Source organism: Dryas octopetala, chromosome 9 (genome assembly GCF_963921425.1).
Source record: "Dryas octopetala chromosome 9, drDryOcto1.1, whole genome shotgun sequence".
Lineage (NCBI taxonomy): Eukaryota > Viridiplantae > Streptophyta > Magnoliopsida > Rosales > Rosaceae > Dryas > Dryas octopetala.
This window is the reverse complement of record NC_141374.1, coordinates 14,736,762-14,761,374: the sequence shown is the minus strand read 5'-3', so window position 1 is coordinate 14,761,374 and position 24,613 is coordinate 14,736,762. Positions and strand designations below refer to the sequence as shown.

Sequence of the window (24,613 nt, the reverse complement as noted above, 5' to 3'; positions counted from 1 at the left end):
ATATCATAATTTGGACAGGGCATTCCCAATAACCATTCCATTAGAAATACCAAGAAAATGGCAGCCTCTGAAAATGAACCTTCAAGGGAGAGTACATTATACCACTCTTTGTTTATAGTTCTCCCACTCAACATTAATAGGCAACTATATGCAAGGAACTTCAGCTTGATCAACCATCTAGAACTTAAGCTCAAATTTGAGTACATCCTCACCCTTTAGGAATTTAGGGAGCCACTTGGCAGACTCTTTAGGAATGCGCTTGAGATTGTCTATGTAATCGACATAGTAAAGCCCGAACCTAGGGATATAGCCCTCCCCCCATTCAAAGTCGTCAAATAGGGTCCAGTAGAAATATCCTTTGACATTCACACCATTGCTGCAAAAACAGCAATGACAAGTAAATGGATGTTTTTATTAATTATATGTGCATGTTGTTTGAATATACCAAAACACATGCTTAACTCTTGTGTTGATGCGGATTAATAATTCATAAGGTAAATGACTTACTTTATTGCCATCTTGATCCGGTACAAATGTTGAAGAATACTTTGAATTCTATGTGGATCCTTTAGTGATTCATCAAGTCCACGTTTATCATCCTTTGCCTCAGTCATTCCATTTTCAGAAATGTAAATTTTGGGGCTCTGGTAGTTTTGCCTCATGTACTCCAAAAGTTTCTGCAGACCTTGTGGATAAGTATAGATGAACATGCTTCCTTCAGCCTGCAAGGTAAAGAAGTTTGAGTTTTTTTTTTTTTTTTTTGTAAAACGTTGCTACATTCATATACAGACTGAAACTATAGAGTAGGGGATAACCATATGCAGAATTGTTCAATTTGTTTTCACCAGAACAACAATAGTGTTTCATAAAATGTCAATTTTCTTACCTTAGGACCAATTGGGATTCCATCTTTATCTGCAACAGTCACAACATGGATAAGTAAACCATGTCAAGTTTGCACACACAGGAAAACAGTAGTGAAAAGGTAATATAAAGCTTACTTTCGATCAACGATGAAGCTAAAGGATCATTGCTATAGGAGATTGGTTTATTTGGACTTGCTGGGTCGTTTTTACCATATCTTGTGGTATAATAGTTGATGCCAATAAAATCTAAGGAACCCTTGAGCAATTTCTTCTCCTCCTCGGTGAAAGTGGGTAGCCTGTCCTTGACCAAATCTCTCATACTCTTTGGATAATCTCCGTATACTAATGGTTCGATGAACCTAATAAGAAAATCCATTCTATATTAAATTAGCAAATGACACAATTATAAGACTTCAAAGTGTGGATTTACTAACCATCCAAGTTCGAAGTCCAGAATTCTTTTTGCTGCAGCTTTGTCTTCTGCTGAATCCGAAAAAGGCTCAATATATTGTCCTACATTACTCATTCCAATTTGTCCACCTTGTCTTCCCTAAAACATATTAGCCAAGAGAAAAATCCCAAAAATTTGATCACAAAGGGATAGGCATAAAGGAGTTCATGGTAAATGAATCAGTAGTGTGTGCCTTACCTGAAACTTTTCTCTGTAGAGCTTAACAATGGTAGCATGGGCAAGGAGAAGGTTATGGGTCACAATGTAAGGTTCAGTGGCTGAATTACCAACTGTACATGGAAAAGCCGTTCGCACAGAACACCTGCCTGGAGGAGCAACTGCAAGGTCATATCCCATCTTGGCGATTATATATGGCTCATTGATTGTAATCCAATTCTTGACCCTATCTCCATACGTTTTAAAGCAAATTTCACTGTAATCCTTGAAGTCATCCCTGAAAAAGTGACAATGAGAATATGAATGATAGTTTGTGGCATTGACTATAAACTTTAATGAAGGTGGGATGCATGCATTTTCCCAAACTATTGAGACATGAAAAGTAGTATAAGAAGGTACTTACACAAAGGAGCGATTCAGGAGGCCTCCATACTTGTCTTCCAAAGCTTGTGGTGGGTCAAAGTGCAATAGGGTCACATAGGGTCTGATGCCTGCAGTGAAACATAGAAAATGTAAGGTGTTTGTATGCCTTATATTCCCATGATTCTATTACGAAGCTTTGTCGAATTTGTTAAAGAACTCATGGAAGATGGCTTCTTACCGTTCTTGATTAGTTCATCAATGAGGCTGTTGTAGTGATCAATACCCTCTTGGTTCACTCCACCACTCAAGGATCCCTCTACATGTCGAAAATTTCAAATAGAGAGCAGAGTGTTTAGCAGAGAGTAACAAGTTCACTTCTCCAAGTCTAAAAAAAACAATTGTAATATCACAGCCATCCTTTTCATTAGATGCTGAAATTCTCCACCTTCTCTCAAATTTAAGCCCATACCACACAAAGAGGCAAAAGTAAATATGACTTTGTGAAAAAAAAAAAAAAAAAGCACATTGAAAGATAGGTAATCCCTCAAATTCTAGTATTATAAGATATATGAGAGAAATAAATTTAACCCTCAATTTTGACAGAGAAAAGACCCTCATCCACAATTTTAATAACATGCAGCTCCCTTCAACCTCTAATTGGAACAAAAAATTAGGTAAAATGCATACTAGGAAGAATCCTGGTCCAGGAGATGGAAAATCTGTGAGAATCAACTCCAAGGTCCTTCAGAAGTTTCACATCTTCCTACAGTTACAATTATTCATTTGTAAAATTTATGCCAAAAAAAGATTTATTTCTTTACAAGGAATAGTAAATGGAACTTGATGATCTATAGCTTTGTATTAACTTTATACTCACTTTGTATCGCTTATATGAATCAATGGTGGTAAACATGTTGGTGTGGTTTGCAATTCTTTCTGAATGCAAAGAAAATTATAAAGAGTAAGAAAATGATCCAAATAGTTGGAACAAAACTAATCCACAGTAGAAATGCTCTGCCAAAAGAATACTGAATATATTATAGCAATTTAGAAGACATGGTATATATAATTAAGGTAGTATATGAACCTGGGAATTTCATAACAAAGTTGTCCCAAACACTTGGTCCTCTTCCTGCTTCTTTTGCTGATCCTTCAATCTGCACACAGTATATGATATATCAAAGATACATGTATAAATACAAAACTAGAAACCATATATCAAAGATGTGCATTAAATATCATCACATATCAATATGCACCTGTGCAGCAGCAGTACTGACTCCAAACACAAAATCACAGGGGAAGTCAGACCTCTTAACTTCCATTTCTTCAGGGTTTGATGCATTTTGCAATGTCTGCAACTTGGCCTCAGCATCCACAGGAACTGCAACATTTGATCAAACATGGTCCACTTGAATTTAGTCCCTTTTCTTTCTTATTTGACTCAACTCTCAAATGCTTAATTAACTCAAAAAAATTGGTAATGGGACTCAACATACTCAACAGGAATTTCCTAATCAATTACTGGCTGTGCCAATATTTGACCTTCATTGAGTCTTTGTATAAATACTCACTGAGTCTCTCTATCATGGTTGAGTATAGACCACGTACGAACTCTGGATTACTGCTAGACCTCAAAACCTTACGCATGGACCGACAATGTTACGAAGTAACACATTTGTTTACATGTACAAGCAACTAAAATATGGGTCCTGAGTGTTGAACACTAGTTCCGCATTAGATAGCCTAACATGGCTATATATAATTTTGTGATGAAAAGGGTTCAAAATTAATAAATTACTACAAACAAAAGAATAACAAACCTTGTGACAAACAGGAAATCAAAGCAACAACACACAACTCTTGTAAAATCCTTAACCATGGTGATGCTGAGGACCCCATGACCTCCTCCAGTAATCTAATTTTTTATTTTTTTTTAATAAATATTATCAGACTAAACATGCAGTAGCTTTTCTTACATTGCAATCTTGCACAATGACAGTAGCTTTTCTTATATAGCCATGCACAAGAATCCTCAAACTGACAAGTTGTTACTTGCTATTATCTAATAATCACTGCAGTTTTGGTGAAGTGAGATCTTTTTATGGATCACCATAATATTAGGAGTCTGGTATATACGTACGTATATGGGTTTAAGCTGCCACCTAACTAACATAGAACTGAACATGCTGTTCCAACTGAACCCATAGGCTTAAGAGTTAAGACCAATTCAGGGACGTAAAGTCGTACACTTTCATGTTTAATTAATTAGTAATTGTCTGCTATTACCTTGTAAGAAAAATTAATTATTGTATGTATGTCATGGTGACACGCGACTCATTTCTCTAACAATATGTAAGTAAGAGTACTCACGTTTATATAACGAGACTTACAATCATATTTGAGAATATAGGTCATATAAGAATTTGGGTTTTCATCAAATTACGGATTTTAATGCATTCTAAACTTTTTCCTAGATCAAATTGCCCTCCTATGATTGTGGTCAAAATGGAGGTCGAAATGTGATCAAGACCATCTCGATCATTGTCTCCACCATCATGTACAATCCACCACCATCTCGGCTACCATCAAATGGGGTGTAATTCAGTCTAAAAATATCTCAATGAGTTAAAATATCAATTAATTAATTCAGACTACCATCAATTAATTGTACAAGTTTGTACTCTTCTGAAGGGTCATTCTTGTCACTTTGTTTCTCTTTCGTATGCGTTAATTATTCATGGGAGATTAGTTTCTAACTTTCTATGGAAGAAGAAAAAGAAAAACAGAGGCTAAATTTAAATTTAAAGAAAAAAAGAAAAAAAAAATGGTGGTGGTTTAACCGGTCTCAGCCCGCCCACCAAGTAATGTGGGTTGACAGTGCACCAACCCGTTATCCTTCCACTACCATGAGTGGGAGGTTTTCACTGCTCTGTTTTGATCCCACAGGTTTTGATCCTCATGATGCACGTAAGAACTTGACAATTTTTCATGGAACCAACAATGGACTAACAAGTACAATTCTCATAATAGTAGAAGCATTGTAGCGAAGAAACGATCACAATAATAAGGACGTTCATTACTTTAATTTTGGAAGGGATAACAAGGGCAGTCCCTTCACCGGCATTAAAAAAAAAAAAAAGGAAAAAAATCCAAAAAGATATGAAATCAATTGTATAAAGAAAAAACAAAATCCATCTCTAACAAATAATTGTTTTTCTTTGTTACAAAGAGGTTTACAACCCATAAAACCAACGACTAAGTAACCATATCCCTTGTCCTACCAACTCATACAGTCCAACTAAATCCTCACATAGGTAGAAAAGACAGAAGACAAGATGGGAGATTCTTAAAACTCAAAGTTAGCAACTACACAATTTTCAACAATAAGCTCGTAATATTGGTTTCATATAAATAAAAATAACAAATTATCTTTCTACCATAATCAAATGTTCAACTATCAAAAACTTTCATAACTTAAGACCAAAAAAGCCATTGCAAAACTCAGTCCCCATTAGCAAGATCCTTCCTAGAGCAGCAGCTTTGTGAAGAAATCGACGGCCAACCTCACAAGAACAGGGTTGCCAGCATCACTTACACATAAACAAACGAAACAAGGAGAAGCTCTTATTGGAGTGCATTTTGCCCATCCCAAGTATCTCCATGCTCAACCTGATTTGTGATAAAATAGGTGGCCCAACCTCACAAGAAGAAAACTATTGGCAGCATATCTTTTACTGATTAAACAAATGAAACAAGCAGAAGCTCTTAGTGAACTGCCTTTTGCCTACTCCCAGCATCCTCATGCTCAACCTGATAAATAAGGAATAGATTTAGATTAGAGGGAAGAGTTACAGATCACAATATTTGTGTAGATATAGGGGATATGACATTTCTGGTTATATATTTTTTTTTTCTTTAAAAAAAAAAAGGCTACTATTTGTATTAAAGTGCAGTGTTTAAATATTCAATTACTAGAAAATAGAGAGATCATAAGGATTTGGCTTAGTTTTAACATGAGATATTCTAACATCAAACAGGGACCATAAGAATATGAAAGATTGCGTTGTTTATCAGTCTTAACGCCACTAGTTTCTAGTTAAAGTGATAAATTTTAACCATTCATTTTCATATCTCATGCTTGTAAACATGATTAAAACTTAATTAGGACATAACTGACAAGGTAGTTCGACTGGAAGAATAGAAGATGTAACCAGCCATTACCTCAACAAGTACCCTAGGCTTCTTTGACTTGGAACCAGATTCATCTTTCTCGAACTTTCTAGAAGCAAAGGCGGATTCCTTTCTCCCTTTCTTGCGAGTAACTGCTTCTTCCTCTTCATCCATTCCAACTGCAACATTAAGATTCTGCATTGAGTACATCTGATATACACCCAAAACTTTTCACATAATGAATACAGCACTTTTTTTTGTTTTTTATAATCACAATTGACTAGCACATAAAGCATGAACACTAGGGTTATGCAAATTTACTATGGACTACGTATACATCCATCTAACATTCTGTTAAGATACTAGAATTTAGCTCTACCATTATCATCATCTGCATGAGAATCATCCATTGCAAGACCTCCAAAATCTTCAATATCATCTTCCTCTTCAAGTTCATCATAACCTTCAACATATTCAATCTCAGGTTCCTGCTTGTTCCAAGCACAAGAGTTAGATTATCAAAGTATATAATTTCACGTAAGCTTACTATCGCTTACTATCAAGAGTTAGATTATCAAAGTATACTACTAGTTGAGATATTAGCTCATCCAAAGAATGCAATGATGAGATTGTACAAGAATACCTCCTCATCTTCTTCTTCTATTTCAGTATCCAACTGCTTTTCTTCCCCTTCCAGAACTTTTTGGTATTTATCAAAAGGGTAGTTATATATATCCCTATATGCATCACCATACACTCCTTTCTTAAGGCGTTCTAATAGTTCTTTCTCAATGCTCTGCAAAAGGATAGGAAATATTCATGAGAGATAGCAGACATAACATATAGGTTTAGTTCATTAATAGTGTGTGGCAGTAGCATAAGTTATAACCTTATCCAACACTGCAGCCTTTTCAGCCTTTTCCTCTCTTCTAGCTTCTCTTTTCTTCTCTTTCCTTGGTGTTGTCATTATTTTCTCCCTGTTAAACAACACAAATAAATTCCATGATCATTAATGGCTCAATATACCTTTGTAAATATCAACATTACAAATGAAATAAACTAATGTACTAAAGCCATGGCAACTTCTTAAAAAATAAATAATTATTATTAGATGTGTGGACATTCATGGCACGGACAAAAAGCATTAGAAAATTAGATGTTGTAAACCTTGTTTTCAAAGCAAGCTTCCTCATGCGTATCCGCATCTGAGTCATTTTAGTCAGCCGTTGCTTTGTTTTGTGTACAAGAAACTTAGGCCAGTACATCTGTCAATTCATAAAGGTCGTGCTGATTAACCACTTCAAGAACTTCTAGCTTTAAGAAAACTAACATATAATAATCAGAAACAGCTAAAGTTGGGTCATTTTCATTACCAGATGTTTGTCAATGATTTCAAGTGCTTTCTCATAATTCCTGGGCAACTTAACTCTTTCCCACAACTTGTTTGGCATATGAGCTCTTTCTATTGTTTTCATATAAAGATAGAACACTCCTGCAGGACAACAACATAACCATATGTTTTCATAAGCAATGCAAGTAGTGTATGAATAAAATTTTTGATATCAGCATAAGTAAAAAATTTAAGTAAATTCATATTGACTAGAAGCTAAACGTGAGCTTCCAGTAGCAGAGCCAAGGTAAAATTCATTAATATTACCATTTTTAAGCAAATTACTTTGTTAAAGGAAGAAAACCAGCTAAAAATGCAGTCATTCCAAAAAGATAAGAAGGTGGGAAAATTTTTGCATCTCCATAGCTGAGTAAAGCGACCCAGTTACATAATAAGCAAGATGAGAAACAAAGTACCATCATGGTCGCGAATGGTGGCATAGCGACTATTAGCCAGAGGGCACGAGCTCCGGTTACAAATCCCAGTAACGTTATATGGGTTTCTACAGAATATCCCAGTTTCAATTCTACCAAAAACAGAAACAAGAACCCAATTAGCAAATTCAAAAACAACCAAGAAATCAGCTAAATTGTTAAAATTTAAAGGCAAAAAAGGAGATTATAGATAAAGAAAGCTGGCATACTTGGACATGTAGCTGCAGTGCTTGTGCCTGATAATCTGCCATATGACCTCGTCGTGCTGCATTTTTAATCAAAACCTTTCAATTTCTGCTGGGGTTAATTTCTATGGAGAGAGAAGTTTAGGGTTTTTGAGAAAAATGGAGCGAGTTAGGGTTTTAGAGTATAGGTACTTCGAAAGTTCGAATAAGAGAAAAAACAAAAAAAGCTTGAGAATGAGAAGAGAGAATGCTCCTGGGCCTGGGCCTGGACCTGAGCATTACTTAGACACTTTCTTTAAAATGGGCTGAGGCCATTTATACTGTATTATTTTGTAATCATTGATCATTTTTTTAGAGATAATTAGATTTAGTACTTTTAGAAAAACAGTTTTTAAATGAAGATCGAGTTATTTTAAAATTTATAAGAATATTCTTTTAATTCATAATAAAGTCTTTTTCTGATTTGAAGGGTATTTTCCTCTATTTGAAAGGTATTTCCTCTCCTAAGGTATAGAGTGGGCTTTGTAGATGTTGCATGTTAGATTTTAACTTTGATAAAATTTTGGAGTTAAAACCTAACATAAAGCCGTCAAAGAAGAAAAATAAAAAGACTTAATTAAAAATTCTAAATCACTACCGGTTTTAGTCTAAGAAAAACTCATAAAATGCATTATACTTTAAGTCTCCTTTTTATTATTACTATTATTAATCAATTCAGAATCTATTCCGACAAAAAAAATTTGAGTCTCATCTATTAGACTAAATAGTCATTAGTTGATCCTCTTGAACTATAATTATATTTGTACCTAAATTTCATCATTTATTTTAGGGTCATACATACATTTCATCATGATATTAATTGCTATCGATTTGCTTTGAAATATTTTCTAGAGTTTCTCCTATTTTTTTACATTTTTCTAGAGTCTCTTCAAATTTCTCGAAAATAATGTGACTGCAACTCCTAACCTTCTTCCTCCCTTTACAATTATCTTCCCTTTTTGCATCTTTATCTAGATTAATGTAATATCGATAATTTGAATCCTAAAAATATATATATGAATGATGTTTGCTAGGCTGTGGATTCATATAAAAAGAGGATAGTGAATGGAAGAATTGAGATTGAATTAATGTTACAACACATGAAGATACATGATTGGTTTGACAAGAAAGTTGATGTTCAAAAAGAAAATAAGGGAAATACTTCGATTTTCATTTTTCTTCTTAATGAACCATTACAAGTTTTATAATCCTTCGGAATGTATGGAATTGGAAAACCATGTAAAATAGAAAGATAGAAAATCAACAAATACTTCTATCATTGATTAATCGCACGTGTGTGTAGAAGCTTTTGTTGTCAATCTATTTAGTTTCCTCCAAAAATTTTAGTCAATAGCCATAGAGAAGTAATTGAGTTAAAAAAAAAAAATTCATGCTTGCATTTTTCTCATGTCATGGGACCGATGACATGAATCCTAAAAACTCAACTTCATTGCTGAAGCATCCATTTTGAATGAGCCTGAGTCTCAAAGAATCATACATATTTTCTGTGAAATCAGCATTACTTTAACTACTTGGGTATGAGCCCATTTATACTTTATTTGTTTCAAAGACCTGTTATTTAAGTTGCAAATCATGAATTGTCAAATGATTGTCTAGCAAACTTCTCAAATTCTCATTTGATAGACACTAAATAAGGTGCAGCTGCTAATGGTGTAAGGGAATTGCCAACACTAAAAAAACAAAAAAACTAATAATGCTACCCTTTGTTATCTGAATGATAATCAATTATCTAAAGCACAATTTATGTACACTAAAATGAAGGAAAATAAAATTTCTGAAAATGAGAAATAGTTCATGTACAAGATGAAAGTTATCAATAAGATACATGTCAATGTGTTTTCAATTATCCTCCTATCATATACTCATCCTAATACCAATGAAGTTGTTACAAGATTGCTTGCTATATAACTGGTATATTACAAAATTATGCTGAGACAGAAGGCTCCTACCCTACCCTGCAATTCCAACTGTTCTTATATACAATGAAGTCAAAACTTAGAGCACAAAGTCTACAGTGAAGAGTGTAGATGTAGCGTAGCCAACAGCCCCTTCCAAGTTTCCCCAGGTGCACCACTGACCTGAAAGTCAAGAAGCTTTTTCTCTTTCTTGTAGTAATCTTCTAGTGCCTTACTCTAGGTAGAGAGAACAGAAAATGGTCACAAAACTCATCCCAGTTTCTGCTTTTATAATAAGAATATATAATGTAATATGGCACTGATGCTAGCGCTATCCCATAAATAACATAATTTAGCAGAATAACATCAATGCTCATAAGACCGTGCATTAGCTCAACCTCCGTTGATTATTTTTCATTTTTTCCTGTCACTTTGTCGGTCTCCAATGAATGAAACAAAACCTTTTCAGAATCCCAACCCCTAGAAATAGTGCATCATGCATAAGAGATATAACAATTCATCAATAAATGCATCAGAACAGCCTATTCCTAACAACAAATTGAGTCTTAATGGATGGCAACAAGGCACTTGTAGAATTAAAGAATCAAGGGTAAGGGATTGAACAACAAGAAACTTTGTATCGCTAAATATGCTTTCCCAAGGGGTTGACTAAAGGGAACCATTAAAAGAAGGAACAAATTTTTAAAAATGGTCTGAGTGCTGCCTTTGCTAGACCTAGACCCAGTTCACACTCACACAGCTAGAGGAGATAATACTATCAAAACGTTTCTCATCAATGAAAATTGGTGGTCCTTCATAGTCCTATTTCTCTATTGGATTGAAAAATAAAAAATAAACTATTGCATGGACCAAAAGCAGAAGCAAAACCAAATAAGAAAAATGAACAATACAATGACAGGACACGTTTAAAATTAGGAGCCAAGGAGAATTGAGACTTGAGAACTACCTGCTCAGCAAAGACTCTGAGTTTTTCCCTCCAGACACTTTCTGCATAAGGAGTGGAGGATTTTAAAGTTTGTACCAAGGTAGTGGCTGCTCAAATCATGACATTCAAAGCAATGAAATAGATACTACCTCTTTCGTGTTCCACCAAGCAGTGTTCTGTGCATGTGAAGTTCACAACTAGATCAATCTCAACAAATTGGGAAAGAATTTCCTGAGATAAAAGAATACAGCTTAGTTGGTCTCAAATGACATAATTATGAGGCCCAAAGTCCAAACATCACCCTGTCTAAAAAAATATGTCGACATGCAACCATACTTTTTGTCCCTAGAAGACAGTTAGGTTTCGAATTTCGTCCTTTTAAATTTTAGAAAAGGCCATTTATCTTGTTGATCTTTTTAAGTGGATCCTTCCACAAAGAAAAATTATAAATAAATTGGACAGAAGTTGCTCATCTGGCATATTTCATAGATGCAGAAAAATGGATCAAAATTTTTCATTATTCTCTTATACACATGACAAGCAATATAATAAATCAACAAAGAAACTATCATTATTAATAGCCCAAATCTTAATCTTTTCATATAATACCACTTACAAGCTACAACAACAGATTTAAATTAACTAAAAAATTAGCAATAAACTACAGACAATTGAAAATTCAAAAAAATGTCATTCATAGAAAATCAATTTTCAGAAACGCAACACTTACAGCTTGGATTCGTGAGCGAGGAATTCCATCTAGTATAAATCCACTCTCTCCTCTACAATACCCATCTTCCAATCTCTTTGATAACAACCCAAATATTATATCCTCCGGAACAAGTTCCCCACAATTTACAGCATTTGCAATCTAATCCACCAAAGGAAAAATCAAACAAAAATTAAAGCAGATTAAGTGTTCAATGTACCACCTTCAGAACCGAATCGAAATCATGAAAATTCCCAAAGCAAATGATCCTAATTCTTCGTCCAAGCAAAGAACATCAACAAGCAAAACATCAAAATACAGAAGCCCTAGAGAGAACACAAATGGAGAGAGAAGGCAAAGAAAGAATCGAGACCTGCTTGTAGAGCGAAGAGCGAGGGTTAAGCTCTTGACGGACGAGGCTGGCCATGGAAATGTGAGGCACTTCTAGAAGCTTCGAGAGCCTCTCGGCGTACACGTGCTTCTTGGCGATGGGGCTGCCTATGAACGCCCACTGCACTCCTCTCACAGGGACCGAGCCGTCCGTGTCCGCCATTGGAGCTGAGGCGAGTTGATCGCGGCGCGGCGCATGCTCAGCTCGGTGGTTGTAGTAGTAGTAGTCGTAATCGAGATGCGGCTGAGCCGCCGCGGCGGTGGAAAATCGGCTCAGAGTGAGCCGCAGAAGCCGGCACAGAGGCGGCACGGAGGCTACGGCGGCGGTGGAAGTCAAACGACGTAGTACGATCATGGCAGAGGGAGGGAGGGAGAGTTAGTTGGTGTGAGAGGCTGAGACTGAGAGACCGTGAAGTGAGTGAGAGTTTAGAGCGGGAGTTACAGTTGGCTTCCACGTGTATGTGGGACCAGGCCAAGTTTTAAGGGTTAATTTCAATTTAGTATCTCAAGTTTGCTTGAAATTTCAATTGAGTACATCATTTTTTAAATTTTGCAATGTCATATTACATCTTTTCAATTTATTGCAATGTCATACCTTCGTTAAAAGATCTGTTAAATGTTGATATTGCACTCCCACAATGCTAACAAGATATTACGTGATCTGACAACATGACACGTCATGCCAAGTGGCATAAAAAATAATTTAAAATCTAAAAATAATTATGTGGCATCATATGTCATGTTTTTATATTTTTAATTATTTTTATGCCACGTGGCATGATATGACTTGTTATCAAAACACGTGACATCTAGTCATTATTGTAGAAATGTCATATAAGTGTCACATCAGTTTTTAACAGATCTCTTTAACAGTCATACTGACGGAGGTATAACATTGCAACAAATTGAAAAAATGAGATATGAGTCATGACATTGAAAAATTTTAAACATGAAGTACTAAATTAAAATTTAAAACAAACTTGAAGTACTAAATTGAAATTAACCTATTTAATAAAGAGTTAATTACACTTACACCCCCTGAGGGTTTATCGTCTTTTTACATACACCCCTGAGGTTTCAATAATTACACATACACCCCCTGAGGTTTTAAAATTGCTACATATAACGCCCTATAGTGAGACAAGAATGATGAGAAATTATGCAAAAAAGCATGCTAAGGGATTAAATAGCCTAATAAGATTATTCAAGGTGTAAGATCCAATCTGAATACAAATATTTTCTTTTTTATTTATTTATTTATTTATTTATTTTCTTTTGTAAGAGGTTATATGCAACAGTTTTAAAACTTCAGGGAGTGTATGTATAATTATTGAAACCCTAAGGAGTGTATGTGAAATGACGAAAAACCTCACAAGTGTAAATGTAATTAACTCTTTAATAAATAAACAATTAACACATAATAAAAGTGGACAAACAAAATGGCTCTCATATAACATGATATTTCCTGAAAATATCATGTGGGAGTGGGGAACTTTTATCTAATTTTTTGTTTATTCAAAATATAATTAGAAGTTGGAAGCACAACTCAATTTTTGTTCCTGCTAGAAACGGTACAAGACCTCTTTAATAACCACTGGCTAATATTATATAAACTCAATCCTTGGTTCTAAGGATACAAATGAAACTCAGTGACTCACTAATGTCCTTTCTCAAGCATTGCTCGCACCCTAATGGGAAGGCCATACAGCCTGATAAACCCAGCTGCATCAGCTTGATCATAAACATCACCACTCTCAAATGACGAGATGTCTTGCCTGTACAGGCTATATGGACTCTTCCTGCTGGTCACAGTGATTGAGCCTTTGTACAGCTTCAGAGTTACTGATCCTGTTGCTGTCTCTGTGATTTTCTCCATGAATGAATCCAAGGACTCGCGAAGTGGGTCGAACCACCTACCTGCATACACCAGCTCTGCGTATTTGAGGGCTAGTGAATCTTTAACTTGCATTGTTTCTCGGTCCAGTGTCAAGGACTCCAGCTCACGTGCAGCAGCGAAGAGGATGGTACCTCCAGGAGTTTCATAGACTCCGCGACTCTTCATGCCGACGAGCCGGTTTTCAACCATGTCAATACGGCCAATTCCGTGTCTTCCACCTATCTGATTTAGCTCTGTGAGCAGAGATGCTGGTGAAAGATCCTTCCCGTTGACTGAAACCGGGATTCCTGCAACAATACCAATATCTACATACCTATAGGAAATGAGAGCATGCGTAAGCAAATATACTTAGCACATAAATTAAGAGGTGAAACACAGAAGTTCAAGTGGAACTTACTCAGGTTCATTTGGTGCATCTTCTGGATCCACGGTTAACATGAACATATCCTTCTTAGGCTCATTTTCCGGGTCTTCCAAAATATCACCCTTCAATCAATTACAATCAATTCCATAAATATACAGACAAGTGTGTGTGGTGTGTGATAAACACAGAGAGAGAGAGAGAGAGAGAGAGAGAGAGAGAGAGAGAGAGAGAGAGAGAGAGTAAACTATAGTATTAAATCAACAAGCAAAAATTCACAAGCGACACCACCAAACCAAAAGCTTTGCCAAAGACTTCAAAAAATATAATGAAATAAAGTTGTAAAAGCTACCTCGTGACTAAGGTGCCATAAATTCCCATCTCTGCTGTATATGGATTTCTTTGTCACTGGGACAGGCACATTATGCTTCTTAGCATATTCAATAGCATCTTCTCTACCTCTAATATCCCACTCCCTCCAAGGAGCCACCACATTTAGTTTGGGATTAAGAGCAAAAAACGTCAGCTCAAAGCGAACCTACAGAGGCAAGATAGATTGTGTCAGAAGAAGCACATGAGGTGTTGTAATGTTAAATGCTGAACTGCAACACATGCCTGATCATTTCCTTTCCCTGTGCATCCATGAGCTACGGCATCAGCTCCAACTTTTTCAGCAACATCTACCATGGCCTGTTTTCAAGAATGTTATTGCATGGAGTAATAGATATATCATGACATTGACACAACAAAATGACGAGGAAAGGATTCTAAACATAAGCTACTAAGGAGCTATACTCAACTCTACTGGAAACAAGAAACAGAGAGAACAGAACTCAGAAGAGCAGATAAATTTTTCAAGAAATTCAAAGGGTAGTATCTTATTCTTTTCATTTGTCTTAGCTGTGAGCATGTCAATCCATAAAGATGATGGATTTATAACTACAGAAACAAACAAAACATTAAATTGAGAGATCACCTTAGCAATAACTGGGCGGGCCATTGAGGTTCCCAGCAAGTATTTCCTCTCATAGATTGCGCCAGCCCGCAAGCAAGGGAAAATATATTCTTTTACAAACTCCTCCTTTAGATCCTTCACTACTAATTGAGAAGCCCCACTGGCCTTGGCCTTCTGTTCTAGGCCGTCCAATTCTTTTAAACCCTATAATTTTAGAATAGGTAACAAGCACGAAAGTCAGAACCAATAATTACCGCGTTAAAGTTTATTGCATGAAACAAAATTAATTTGACGTTGAAGCAGATGTTGCAACTCCTAACTTACTTGACCAACATCGGCAGTGAAGCAAACAACATCACAACCATAGTTCTCCCTGCAAGTAAAAAATAATTGAACAAAATAATAATGGCAAAGTAAATAATCTGAAGTAAAATATGTTAACTGCACCCTTAAAAAACACATAAAACAATCCAATATGCACCAATAAGCATTAACACTCAGTGTAAGGAAATGATGCCTGGAATACTTATAGCAGTACGTATGTAGCAGCCAGAAGAGAACTACCCAAAAAACAAATTTCACTAATGCTAAATTAGTAAGAATTTCGTTGGGTCCTTATCAGTTGCAGTCCAAAAATACCATAATACCATAATTTGCCCAGTAACTCAATTATTCTGTCAAAGAGTACATGCTACACAGTTTTGGAGATGGATATGGCAATACAACAATTCTTGAAAAGGTAAGATACATGTACAAGCTTAAAAAGAAAAGTATAAGCAAATTGTTGTTATGTTATTAACTGAACACTATTGTTGCATTATGCCTTAGATTCCTTTCATAAACATTAGCCAAATATATGTTTTAAACCCACTATATGCTTCATTTGCCATCATACTGAGGGAACACAGAATCATACTATATATCTCCAACCGATCATAACCTTATAAAGTTTGATCTAAACATAGTGCATAACTGACACCGTTACTTTGTTGAATTGATGGGATTCAATGTTCTTTCAGTAAAAAGAATAAATCAATTACCTGATGACTTTACTAGGACCCAACAATTCATGATTAGAACATCCAAAGGCTAACTGAATGTTGTTACTCCATGAAATCAGCTAGTAACCATTTAAGACAGGTTCCACATGGTATCATAAACAACTCTCACAAACCCCTATAAATCTAGATTTGATTTCATTAACCAACTCTACTTTAAAAAATTGCAATTTACCTCTCCCTCTCCCACCCATCAACCCTCCCCCCCCCCCCCCCCTTCCCCGCGGCCGAAAAAATAAAAAAAGAGGGGGGTAAAGCAAAACATTTTCCTTTTACTAAGGTTGGACATGTAATTCTAATGTAGACTGGTTGAGCAAGAATGGCATCTATTAAAAACGAATCATAACTTATGGTGGTTTCGCAGATACTACAGTGCCATAGACAACAATAATATACACAAAGTTTCCACCGACAGAACAATTATTTAAACTGCAGAAAAGTTATAAAAAAAAACAGGGTACATACCTTAGCCATGGGACAATGACTGATGTGTCTAAGCCACCACTGTAGGCCAGAACAACCTTGTTCAATTTGCCACGTAATCCTCTCTCCTTTGTAGATACAGACACTTCTGTCTCACTATAACTCGGCAGCACTGCTCTAATAACTGCATCTCGAGGGTAAATCATCAATATCACAAATACAGAAGTGAGCGAATTTACAGAAAAATGCGAACAAATATAGCATGCATTGATCGATGTCGAACTTCGTAACTTAAACATAAACGAAACATAGACAACCCCACCTTGCTTGTTATGAGCTCTAGTTACACTTCCATTGGCACCGGTAAACGCCAATGCATGCCCCTGTAACTCACTCTTTCTCGCCCCTAACTGCAGAAATAAATTAAAAAACAATCTCGCAAAGTCAACCAAAATGAAATAATTGACAATGATTATAAGGAGGAGGGAAATTGCTACATGCAAAGCAATAAAAAATTAAAAATGTAGGAGTAGCTACCTCTGGAAATGAAGATGATTTCCTTGAACAAAAAACTTTGTCGTGACATAATAACTCTGCATATAGAAAAACAGTAACACATATTGATATCAGAATATAACATCACACAACAATCCAACCATTTTCGTTTGAATTTAAGCATCTACTTTTCTGGGTATTATCAATTTCTCCTTAAATTGTAAATATCTTTAAGCACCTGAATTAAATTCTGCTTTCACTAAAAAAACAAACGGAACCCAGAAGAACTTGAAGAACAGTTTCTATCAGCCTATTACTACATCCAAATTTTCTTCTGAAAAAGAACGAAAATGAAAATGCACCTCTTTTGGGACCGTGAAAAGCGAGGCTGGTGGTTGAGCACGCGGACATGCACTTCAATTGGGCCATAGCAGCGGTGGCTGAGAACAGAGTGTCAGTGAGAGAGTGAAGAGTCTCAGGTTTTAGGGTTTTATTCAGGGTTTTTCTGTTCAAATAGCCTAAAACGATCAAATGCGTCCGCGCCAGATTCTCTGCTTTTTCATGCTTTTCTTTTAATCTTGACCCTTAGTTAAGATCTAGTGGCTCAAAACACGCCACATTGGCATAAGGGTTTTTAAGTCCATAAAATGTTACTTTTAATCTTGACCATTGAGTTAAGATCAAATTTGATACACTTTTAAAGGGGTTTTTTTTTTTTTTTTTTCCTATCAATCATCATAATTTCAGTTCTCTCTAAATAAAAACTAGTCAAATAAAAATAGCCAAATTTTGTTCACCGAAAAAAGTAGCCCAATTTTTATAAAAACTGGTGAATATATTATTATTTTATGGCTTATTCACACAATTGTTCCTATAAGATACATTTTTTTTCACTTTGTCTCCTGAAACTTAAATCTTCTTAAATTGCCACATGAACTTCACACAGTTGTTGCAAAAAGACCATGTCGTCAACTTTGTCAATTTTTCCATTAAAATAGCTGACGTAGCACCTATATGGCATGAATGAGACCCTTTTTTAGTTATGTAAGATCCATGTGGACAAAAAAATAATTTTTGAACTAAAAAATAATAAGATTCATATCAATTTTTTATAATTTTTAGTGTCTATATGGATGTTACATATCTAGAAAATGGTCCCACACATGCCATATAGGTGTCACATCAGCTTTTTTAATGGAAAACTTGACAGAGTTGACAGCATATGATATTTTGCAACAACTGTTTGAAGTTCAGGTGCCAAACTGAGAGGATTTAAGTTTCAGGGAGTAAAGTGAAAAAAAGTGTATCTTATAAGGAGCAATGGTGTGAATAAATCTTATCTTATTGTCTGGTAGCCATATGTTTTCTTACGCTTGTCTATGATAGAATATATTCACTTTTATTGTCTAGGAGGCTAGGAGCCACTTTTTTCTTCTATGTTTTATTCTTTACTTTTTTTTTACAGAATTTAGTACTTTTTTATTCTTTTTTTTTTTTCTATGGGCATTCTTTATTCTTAATTAAAAACTACTTATATTTTAGTAGTTAAGGCTTAAGACTGAAATTTATTGACATTTGATACTTAAAATCAATGAATCTTAAAAAAAAATTCTTTTTGTCAACCAAAATATATGGAATACCAAATATAACTTTATTATTTAAAAGAGCATCAATAATAGATTTGAAAGTGAGGATTAGTATTAGTAATTTTCCACCACCCACTTTATCAATCTCACACTTTAACTTTTCTCTCTATTGTAACTTTCATCACACCATAACTATTAATTTCTATCACAATGTACATGCATAGCAGGTGTGATGCTTCTAGTTTCAACGATTGCAAGGATAAGAGAATGTAGTCAAGCCAAAAGCTGTAAGCTGGTCCTATTAAGCTCTATAGACAAAAAGAGAAAACACATAGGCTTAACAGGACAACTTTCCGACGACCATATACCACTTCAAAACCATAAAAGTTTAGTTGAGTTGATGATTATGGCTCTCCTCCCCCTGTAATGGGGGACTTTCAAACATGAGAGTCTTTCTCTTTTCTGTTGACGGTGAATCAATTTCAGTAGACTTGGACCACAACAATCCACTCTGCATCAAGTCTAACAAACGCGACTGCAAATGCCTATTCATTTCCATGACATGTTTTGTCATTCTGGTTGCCCACATCCGATTCTCTAAATGTTTTTCCAATTTCATTTCCATTGCTTCAGGAGTAAAATCTTTCTGCCCAAATTGTACAAAAAATCATTAAAATGCATCTTGATTGGTACATTATTAGACCAATACACAAAAATATAAGCATTGAATATATCTCTATCCTCACACATCCTGATCATGACACTGCACTAATCCAAAGAGTGTAAAGAGCCTTTGAAAACATAGAGCAGGCATTGATGATGGCCCCATATTGTAGTTGCCAGATCACCCCAAGCCGTTTGAGGTACACACAGATCAACAAATTCCAAAATAATATAAGATACATGTGACCAAATTTTAATGGGGGTATTAAGCTTTTTTGCAAACTTTCAAAGAGCAGTCGGTCAGTCAGTCACAGGAGACCATGTCACCGAACATAGACCCCAGTTATTCTTGCTGACTATAGGTTGCAGGTTCTAAACTTAGAGGTGTTTGTCACTTGCAGCCTGTTGCATTTTCATGCGACAGTATGTGTGTGTGTGTGTGTGTCATATATTTTATACCCACTTTCTGTGTGTACACGTCCCTATGTGCATGTGTGTTGAGAGGGAGAGAGAGAGAGAGAGAGAGAAACCTCCATGTCAGATATTTGTTTGTGCAAATCAGTGGTTTGGAATTCTTCGAGGAAGTGACGTGATGAAAGAAGAGTGATTTTTCCATTGGATGAGTTGGCAGGCTGAGGATACTTGTCGAGCAAACAAACACCGAATGTGTCAGAGACTCTCCGATGGTTTGACACAGAAAGTAGTGAGGACTGTGGAATCACTGCCAGATTAGTTACAACCCCTGCTAATAGATGAGAACAACAATCTTGTTATAAATCTCTGTGATTGTAGAAACCAATGTGAATGCTCATAATAGGCTTATGCAATTATAGACATGTAGACTGTAGACATATACACAATTATGTATTTATGCATAGCCTTCCTCTCAACAGTAATGCCACTTTTGGCTGATTTGATCATACCTAATGTTAGATATTAGGTAAGATCCTGAATCTTAAACCATGTTTTGAAAGCTAACCATAATTCCAGTGAAAAAAAACCTGTGATCTCCATGGGTACCTTTCTGATGGTTGATTCTTCGGATGACTGCCCAACTGGTGACATCCCAGATGCAGATGGTGTAGTCCTCAGATGCAGATATCAGATACAATCGACTGAAGATTAATGCAGTAACAGATCCACTGCATGGATTATGGGTCTTTCAGCAGACTATATAATATAGAAAAAGATAGAAATGCATAATTCATAATTGAAGATTTAACAGAAAATATACTCTGTTTGTGTGAAGTGCATGTGCATGTTTATCTACAATATGCAGTTACAAGAAAGTTATTAAAATATGAGTCCAAACCATATAGCTTAGTTATGTGATAGTGAAACAACCATACCTACACTACAGATAACAACTGCATGGAAATTTCAAAGTTATATTAGTATGAGAATGTGGTTGCCCTTTACAATTATATTAATAAGACATTGAAACTAAAATTAAATATGAAAGAAAAGATATTCACTAGATCTTATAACTATTCTGTGGACAAAAGAAGACTTTTTCCCCAATGATATAAAGAAACTTCAAACACTCATGCCAAAAAGAAAAAAGAAACTTCAAACACCATACATTACTTGTGTCCTTTTAGCACAACTGTTTGGTCTTCAGCAATGAACAAAGGATCATCTACCAGTCCAATTTCTAGTTTGTTCACAAAAATTCTTCCATCTGTACTTCCAGAGAAAAAGAGCTGCTCTGTTGGGTGAAGAACAACTGCAGTTATTGCTAGAGGATAAACTTGAGTTTGTAAAAGCTTTCCCAAGCCTAAATCCCAAACCTACACTACAGAATAATTTGTTTCAGCAAGAAGATATTTCAATGAAAAAGATACAATTGTAAGAACCATAAACTAATATGAGTATGGTAACCTTGCATGAGCCATCAAGTGAGCTTGACACTAAGACTGAACTTGAGCTGCCTGATGTAGTTAACAGGCCAGTTATAGAGGATTTATGCTCCACTGAACAATGTAATAACGAGGGAAAGCTCTCAAAATCTTCCATGTCTAGCAAACTTCCATCAAATTGAATAAAAAATAACATTAATTTGAATATTTTATCTAGCTACTAAAAAGTGAAAAGGGAAAATTCCAAAGTTCAGTTATTACCCAACCATTGACCACACACAGATCATACCATCATCTGAACCAGAAACGAGAAGAGAACCATCATCAGAAAACAGCATACAGTTCAAAGATTTATGATGTGCACGCCAAGTTTTGAGTAATTTCCCATTAGCGACCTACAGATCACCTCAATTTATTCAGGATCTAACATTGCAGATGGTGTTAGTTTTCATGGCATTAAGATCTTCATTGGACAATTGATGAACCGAGAGTTCCACACTTATATGAAAGAAGACTTTCCTTCTTTCCCAAGAGAGTGCATTTTTAAACAGGCAGGGGAATTGGTGACAGTGATTACAAACCTCCCAAAGATAAGCATTTCCAGATGGAGCACCACCTGCAAGATACACACCATCCATTGTGCAAGAAAGTGGTCTTACAGCCTCCAATGGGTAGCTATGAAGAGGCTGCTGAGGCTGGGAAAATATTACATACAACAACCAAATTAATTTTGCATGAGAACATGGTTTTATCATTTAAGGGTATTCATTAAAAAAAGAAAAAAAGGAAAAGAAAATTGCTCAGTTTCATGCTACTACTTCCTATCTCATTTTTTAGGATGGAGAATTGAACCATAAGCATCACATAGAGGTGGCCTATCAAATACAAAGATTTAAATCTACAGCCCAATCACCACAGGCAAATTGCAAGGATAACCGAATCTCCTGGTGTAGAAGTGCAGTTCCTTACTAAAATTGTAGCAAGCTTACAATTTTAAACACCTCCGCCAAAGGTGAGATTATAGGGCTACTCATCTAACTAGAGGCTTCTGGCAACAATCATCATTATTAAGGTTCATGCATGTATTAAGTAGCCAGTGTTTGTACAGAGCCTTGAATTATTTTGAGCATCCCCTCTGGTTAGATAGTTTGTCAAGAAAAAGAAAGTGGACAATAGTATACCTCAACTAAGTCATATAGTTCATTGTTAGAATTTTGACCTCTTTCAGGCATTTTCTCGAGAAGCTAATGATCATTCGGCGAGTTTTACACATAAATGAACAGAGATGAATTACAACTTCCAAACTCCAGTGATCAACAATGACGAGAAAAACATATACAAGGAAACCGGAGTCACCCATTTGAGAAATCAAATGGTCCCCAATATGAATCCCAGGTTCAAATGATCAATGATTCAAATCAAGCAAACATGGGAATCAAATTCAAACAACAATTAACCAATACAGGAAAAAAGCAATCAAATTCTTAATTTCCTATTCTAGTACAAGAATTGAAACCAAACCCCCATGGACCCAATGACCCATCATTGAATTTGAGTCAAAGCTGAGCATTACCTTGTTCAAGGGCCAGATAGAAATGGCCCCACCGCCAACAGAGCCATGCCTGTGACTCTGAGAAGCCACAAGAAACTGGTTTCTCAAGCACAGAAGACCATGAGGAGGAGAAGCACAGGTAGGTATGTGAAGGAGACGGTCCCCTGTGTCTATGTCCCATATGGTTATCCCTGTGCCCATGCTCTTGTCGCTGCACACAACCAGTGCCTCACCACCACTACCCATCTCTCTGTTTCTCTGATTTTGATTTTGTCTGTGATTGTTTGCGAAGAGTGAAAGAGTTATAGAGGGCTGTGGAGCTGAGCATGCAATGGGCTACTCTCTGTGGACGTGCATGGATTGAGTGACGCATGGCACTCAGAAACGTGAAAGGGACAAAGGTAGTTGGAGAATTTCCAACCTTTTAATTATGTTGCCAACTGTAGCAGGAGGGGTGTCGACAGGGGTTGTCTGTTATGCAGGTGGTCAGTGGTCTACATGCAAATAAATGTTTTGTTGGCTGTGACCAATTACTCACATAATCAATAGTCACATGACAGTCATGTAAGGTGATTTTATGAATTTAAGAGGTATATATATATGGACGTTACACACAAATTTTTCTCCTAATTTAAGAGGAAGGCACATCAATATAAGTGGGTCCAAACGATGAAGAAATAAGTTTTATCCTTTTTTATTTTGTTTATCAAAAATATTGGGGTGAAACCATAATCCACAAGGTATTCCGTTAAGATAGTTCAATAGTTTTACTTGAAATTTAATTTCAAGATTAAGGGTAAATGCTTCAATTATTCAAATTACAATAATTTTTTTGATTTTGGAATGATAGCAATTATTTAAGAATGACACCCCAAACTAATTTATGTCGGCGCAACAAGATACAATTATATTATATTTGTGCTTTTATTATATTGTTACATCAATTATTGTAATATTCAAAGTAAGAGTTATTTATACTTATATTCCATTAAGTTTATTGCATATTCACATAAATCTCCTGAAGTTTCAAAAATTATACATATACTTCATGAAGTTTCAAAATTGTTGCGCATAACCATTTCTCCTTAATGCATTGACTCATCCACTCACTCTTTCTCTTCTCCTTGAAACATTCACACCACCTCTTTGCACCTCTCAAACATTTTTATTTGGACATCTTCTATTATTGTGGCCTAATATTTTCTCTTGGAAGGGGTTATGTGCAACAGTTTTGAAACTTCAGGGGGTTTTTGTGTATTTTTTGAAACATCATGGGATGTACGTGAAAAGACAATAAACTTCAGAGGGTGTAAGTATAAATAACTCTTCAAAGTAAAGTTTTAACTTTTAACAGTGTATAAAAGTAATTTCTTGACCAAAAAAAAAAGAGTAAAGTTTTTATAGTGTGTAAAATTTTTATAATTAATTGAAGAAATTGAATCTCAACAGTACTATTCTTGTATTATATTTGTACGTTCAAGCATTTCATTTTGTACTTTACTGCAATATCGTCTGTACCTTATTACATACTTTATACATTTTATTATGTACCGTATTATTATTTGTACCTTTATACATTTCATTGTATGCCTTTATGTAGCATCATTCATTGTATCCTTGTGTTTTGACTTAAAATCAATTTTTGTTAGGCCCCGTTTGGGATTGTGGTGGAAGACCCAAAAGCTGCTGTGGATGACAATTCTCAATCATCTACAGCAGTTTTGG

At 35.6% G+C, this 24,613-nt stretch overlaps 5 protein-coding genes across 7 annotated transcripts; all 5 read right to left on the bottom strand.

Annotated features, from left to right (window-relative positions):
- Nucleotides 1-177: 177 nt before the first annotated feature.
- Nucleotides 178-3,747, bottom strand: LOC147274576 (beta-glucosidase 24-like). Its single transcript, XM_086228348.1, has 13 exons — nucleotides 3,681-3,747; nucleotides 3,117-3,241; nucleotides 2,945-3,014; nucleotides 2,735-2,793; nucleotides 2,545-2,620; nucleotides 2,096-2,173; nucleotides 1,898-1,985; nucleotides 1,516-1,771; nucleotides 1,301-1,416; nucleotides 1,002-1,225; nucleotides 887-915; nucleotides 508-722; nucleotides 178-376 (listed from the first exon to the last, which is right to left on the bottom strand). Exons 2-13 carry the CDS (start codon nucleotides 3,180-3,182, stop codon nucleotides 178-180), a joined length of 1,476 nt encoding a protein of 491 aa, XP_086084474.1. The 5' UTR covers nucleotides 3,183-3,241; nucleotides 3,681-3,747.
- A 1,271-nt stretch (nucleotides 3,748-5,018) lies between these two features.
- Nucleotides 5,019-8,224, bottom strand: LOC147274575 (MAK16 protein-like protein). Its single transcript, XM_086257695.1, has 9 exons — nucleotides 8,064-8,224; nucleotides 7,837-7,946; nucleotides 7,404-7,522; nucleotides 7,198-7,295; nucleotides 6,920-7,007; nucleotides 6,674-6,826; nucleotides 6,410-6,518; nucleotides 6,082-6,209; nucleotides 5,019-5,670 (listed from the first exon to the last, which is right to left on the bottom strand). Exons 1-9 carry the CDS (start codon nucleotides 8,123-8,125, stop codon nucleotides 5,626-5,628), a joined length of 912 nt encoding a protein of 303 aa, XP_086113821.1. The 5' UTR covers nucleotides 8,126-8,224; the 3' UTR covers nucleotides 5,019-5,625.
- Nucleotides 8,225-9,921: 1,697 nt separating this feature from the next.
- On the bottom strand, nucleotides 9,922-12,415 carry LOC147274574 (putative adenylate kinase 7, mitochondrial). Its single transcript, XM_086227760.1, has 5 exons — nucleotides 12,023-12,415; nucleotides 11,671-11,811; nucleotides 11,090-11,171; nucleotides 10,962-11,002; nucleotides 9,922-10,231 (listed from the first exon to the last, which is right to left on the bottom strand). The coding sequence occupies exons 1-5, from the start codon at nucleotides 12,392-12,394 to the stop codon at nucleotides 10,109-10,111; spliced, it is 759 nt and encodes a 252-aa protein (XP_086083886.1). The 5' UTR covers nucleotides 12,395-12,415; the 3' UTR covers nucleotides 9,922-10,108.
- A 1,058-nt stretch (nucleotides 12,416-13,473) lies between these two features.
- LOC147274573 (arginosuccinate synthase family) lies at nucleotides 13,474-17,751 on the bottom strand. The gene is made up of 10 exons (XM_086256996.1): nucleotides 17,591-17,751; nucleotides 17,271-17,326; nucleotides 17,056-17,143; nucleotides 16,776-16,917; nucleotides 15,577-15,625; nucleotides 15,274-15,456; nucleotides 14,913-14,987; nucleotides 14,650-14,835; nucleotides 14,334-14,422; nucleotides 13,474-14,249 (listed from the first exon to the last, which is right to left on the bottom strand). Exons 1-10 carry the CDS (start codon nucleotides 17,655-17,657, stop codon nucleotides 13,697-13,699), a joined length of 1,488 nt encoding a protein of 495 aa, XP_086113122.1. The 5' UTR covers nucleotides 17,658-17,751; the 3' UTR covers nucleotides 13,474-13,696.
- Nucleotides 17,752-18,951: 1,200 nt separating this feature from the next.
- Nucleotides 18,952-23,298, bottom strand: LOC147274572 (protein ROOT INITIATION DEFECTIVE 3-like). Of its 3 annotated transcripts, none has more exons than XM_086256471.1 (8): nucleotides 22,910-23,298; nucleotides 21,918-22,031; nucleotides 21,598-21,731; nucleotides 21,359-21,503; nucleotides 21,065-21,267; nucleotides 20,498-20,619; nucleotides 20,008-20,219; nucleotides 18,952-19,460 (listed from the first exon to the last, which is right to left on the bottom strand). In XM_086256471.1, exons 1-8 carry the CDS (start codon nucleotides 23,132-23,134, stop codon nucleotides 19,203-19,205), a joined length of 1,413 nt encoding a protein of 470 aa, XP_086112597.1. In that variant the 5' UTR covers nucleotides 23,135-23,298; the 3' UTR covers nucleotides 18,952-19,202. The 3 variants fall into 3 exon arrangements, with proteins under 3 accessions (XP_086112597.1, XP_086112598.1, XP_086112599.1); XM_086256473.1 differs by having other exon boundaries at nucleotides 19,288-19,456; XM_086256472.1 differs by lacking the exon at nucleotides 21,918-22,031.
- Between the last annotated feature and the right edge of the window lie 1,315 nt (nucleotides 23,299-24,613).

Coding starts and splice junctions, on each gene's coding strand:
- LOC147274575 (XM_086257695.1), bottom strand. CDS start 8,125: ATGCAGCACGACGAGGTCATATGGCAGATTATCAGGCACAAGCACTGC. Junction 7,523..7,836: donor CACCATTCGCGACCATGATG/GTACTTTGTTTC, acceptor GTTGTCCTGCAG/GAGTGTTCTATCTTTATATG. Junction 7,296..7,403: donor AAATCATTGACAAACATCTG/GTAATGAAAATG, acceptor ATGAATTGACAG/ATGTACTGGCCTAAGTTTCT.
- LOC147274576 (XM_086228348.1), bottom strand. CDS start 3,182: ATGGAAGTTAAGAGGTCTGACTTCCCCTGTGATTTTGTGTTTGGAGTC. Junction 1,772..1,897: donor CTCCTGAATCGCTCCTTTGT/GTAAGTACCTTC, acceptor TCACTTTTTCAG/GGATGACTTCAAGGATTACA. Junction 377..507: donor CGGATCAAGATGGCAATAAA/GTAAGTCATTTA, acceptor CTGTTTTTGCAG/CAATGGTGTGAATGTCAAAG.
- LOC147274572 (XM_086256471.1), bottom strand. CDS start 23,134: ATGGGTAGTGGTGGTGAGGCACTGGTTGTGTGCAGCGACAAGAGCATG. Junction 21,732..21,917: donor GAAATGCTTATCTTTGGGAG/GTTTGTAATCAC, acceptor GGTGATCTGTAG/GTCGCTAATGGGAAATTACT. Junction 21,268..21,358: donor CACTTGATGGCTCATGCAAG/GTTACCATACTC, acceptor TCTGTAGTGTAG/GTTTGGGATTTAGGCTTGGG.
- LOC147274574 (XM_086227760.1), bottom strand. CDS start 12,394: ATGATCGTACTACGTCGTTTGACTTCCACCGCCGCCGTAGCCTCCGTG. Junction 11,812..12,022: donor GCTCTTCGCTCTACAAGCAG/GTCTCGATTCTT, acceptor TTGGTGGATTAG/ATTGCAAATGCTGTAAATTG. Junction 10,232..10,961: donor TCAGAGTCTTTGCTGAGCAG/GTAGTTCTCAAG, acceptor CTCTCTACCTAG/AGTAAGGCACTAGAAGATTA.
- LOC147274573 (XM_086256996.1), bottom strand. CDS start 17,657: ATGGCCCAATTGAAGTGCATGTCCGCGTGCTCAACCACCAGCCTCGCT. Junction 16,918..17,055: donor TAGAGCTCATAACAAGCAAG/GTGGGGTTGTCT, acceptor CTCGAGATGCAG/TTATTAGAGCAGTGCTGCCG. Junction 14,988..15,273: donor CCCGCCCAGTTATTGCTAAG/GTGATCTCTCAA, acceptor TCTTGAAAACAG/GCCATGGTAGATGTTGCTGA.